We start from the raw sequence: 2231 nt of genomic DNA, 5'->3' as shown, positions 1-2231 counted from the left end.
ACCTTCTCTCCAGTCTCTTCAAAGGACTTTTTTAGAATTATCATGGCACCAGCGGCGCATTTCGATCTTGAGTTATATCAGATGGATGTAAAGACAGTGTTTCTCAATGTTAACATTGATTAGACGATTTATATGGTGCAACCAGAAAACTTTGTATCAGGAGATCCAAAAAATATGATTTACAAATTTAAAAAATCCATCTATGGGCTCAAACAAGCGTCTCGACAATGGTATTTCAAATTTCATCAAGTGATCATCTCATTTGGTTTTGAAATGAATTTAGTAGATGATTGCATATACCATAAGTTCTGTGGGAGCAAGTATATTTTTCTGGTATTGTATGTTGATGACATTTTGCTTGCCAGCAACGATATTGGTCTATTGCATGAAATCAAGAAATTTCTGACTATGAATTTTGAGATGAAAGATTTTGGTGATGCATCTTTTGTGCTAGGCATACAAATACACCGAGATCGATCTCAGGGTGTTTTAGGACTATCACTAAAGAGCTATATCGAAAAGGTTTTCAAAAGGTATGGTATGCAAAATTGTAAATCAGGTGACACTCCCGTGGCTAAAGGAGACAAATTTACTCTTGAGCAGTGTCCTAAGAATACTTTTGAGGAAAAAAAGATGCAAAAGATTCCTTATGCGTCAGCAGTAGGGAATCTAATGTATGCTCAAATATGTACGCGTCCAGATATTGCGTACATTACTGGAATGTTGGGTGGATATTTAATTAATCCAGGATTAGATCATTGGAAAACAACCAAACGGGTCTTACGGTATTTACAGAAAATAAAAGATTACATGCTCACGTATCGGAAGTCAGATGAGTTAGAGATCGTTGAATATACTGATTCCAATTATGCTGGATGCCAAGATACTATGAAGTCAACGTCAGGCTATGTGTACTTGTTGGCTAGAGGTGCTATATCCTGGAAGAGTGCTAAACAGTCTCTCATAGCATCTTCCAATATGGCTGCAGAGTTTATAGCTTGTTATGAGGCATCCAACCAAGAAATTTGGCTGTGAAATTTTGTCACAGGATTACATGTAGTGGATAGCATTGAAAGACCACTTAAATTATTTTGTGACAACAAATCAGCAGTTCTATATTCCAATAATAACAGGAGCTCGACGAAATCTAAACATATAGATATCAAGTTCCTGTCTGTTAAAGATAGAGTACAGAGTGGACAATTATTGATAGAGCATATCGGGACAAATTCCATGGTTGCGGATCCGTTTACTAAGGGATTGCCACTCAAAATGTTTCATGAGCATACTGCTCGTATGGGTGTCATATTGATAAATGATGTACAGTTTTAGTGGGAGTTTGATATTTTAAATGCTCTTATGATACATTTCGGTTATTAATGATCTAAGGATATTTTATGCATAAATAAAGTTTGGATTTATTTACACTCTAACTTTGGTATGGTTTGATCTCATAAAATTTTAAGGTGGACTAGTTGAAAATAGGCATGTTTTGATCACATTACATGAAATTTCCATGCTACACATCCACATCATGATTTATGTCAATTAATTGCATCGATATATGTGACCATTGATGGGTCGAGTTACGAAATTGTAACAAAAACCGCTTTGATCCTATATTGGTGTAATTGATGGAGCGAATTGATTCCAGATATATTGTGATAATGACAGTAAAATTGATCTCATACGATTAATTGCAAAACATAATTATAAGGTTACACATATAGTCCAAGTGGGAGATTGTTGGATTCTTAATCCAACATTGGACTTATATGTGAATAATTATGGGTTGCAAACTGTCAAATAAGGTTAAGTCCAATTAAAGTGATCAAATATGGTTTGGACTTAATGTATCTAAAAGGATGTGGACATTTAATGTGTAGAAACTTAAGGGTTCCTATTTCTATGATGGGCTGAAATAGGGCTCCAAAAGATAATAAGAATGTTACCTATAAATAAGGTTATGGTTCCCAGGTCACACGTATCTTTTTGTCGTATTTTCTAGTACCACAATATACAGCCCTTTCATGATATTTCATCGTTAGGAAAGATACCATAGAGATACTAAAGGGCTCTCTCAAGAATCGGTAAATACGTGTTGACCTAGAAGGCCACCCCAAAATCTCTAGAGATTCAAGCATCAGTTTGTCAACATGAATCAAGGTACGATTCCGCAATTTTGTATTAATTATTTCTCAATAATCGCCATAAAGATCTTGGGGTTTCAT

General features: G+C 35.1%; 1 protein-coding gene across 1 annotated transcript; it reads left to right on the top strand.

The window, feature by feature from the left end:
* Positions 1–408: 408 nt before the first annotated feature.
* Positions 409–1035, top strand: LOC140005484 (secreted RxLR effector protein 161-like). The gene has a single exon (XM_072046484.1). The coding sequence runs from the start codon at positions 409–411 to the stop codon at positions 1033–1035; it is 627 nt and encodes a 208-aa protein (XP_071902585.1).
* Positions 1036–2231: the final 1196 nt, after the last annotated feature.

The sequence above is a fragment of the Coffea arabica genome, chromosome 4e (genome assembly GCF_036785885.1).
Source record: "Coffea arabica cultivar ET-39 chromosome 4e, Coffea Arabica ET-39 HiFi, whole genome shotgun sequence".
Classification (NCBI taxonomy): Eukaryota; Viridiplantae; Streptophyta; class Magnoliopsida; order Gentianales; family Rubiaceae; genus Coffea; species Coffea arabica.
This window is presented reverse-complemented; position numbering and strand designations above follow the sequence as displayed.

What these genes read in the sequence shown, in the direction of transcription:
- LOC140005484 (XM_072046484.1), top strand. Translation starts at nt 409, where the DNA reads ATGAATTTTGAGATGAAAGATTTTGGTGATGCATCTTTTGTGCTAGGC.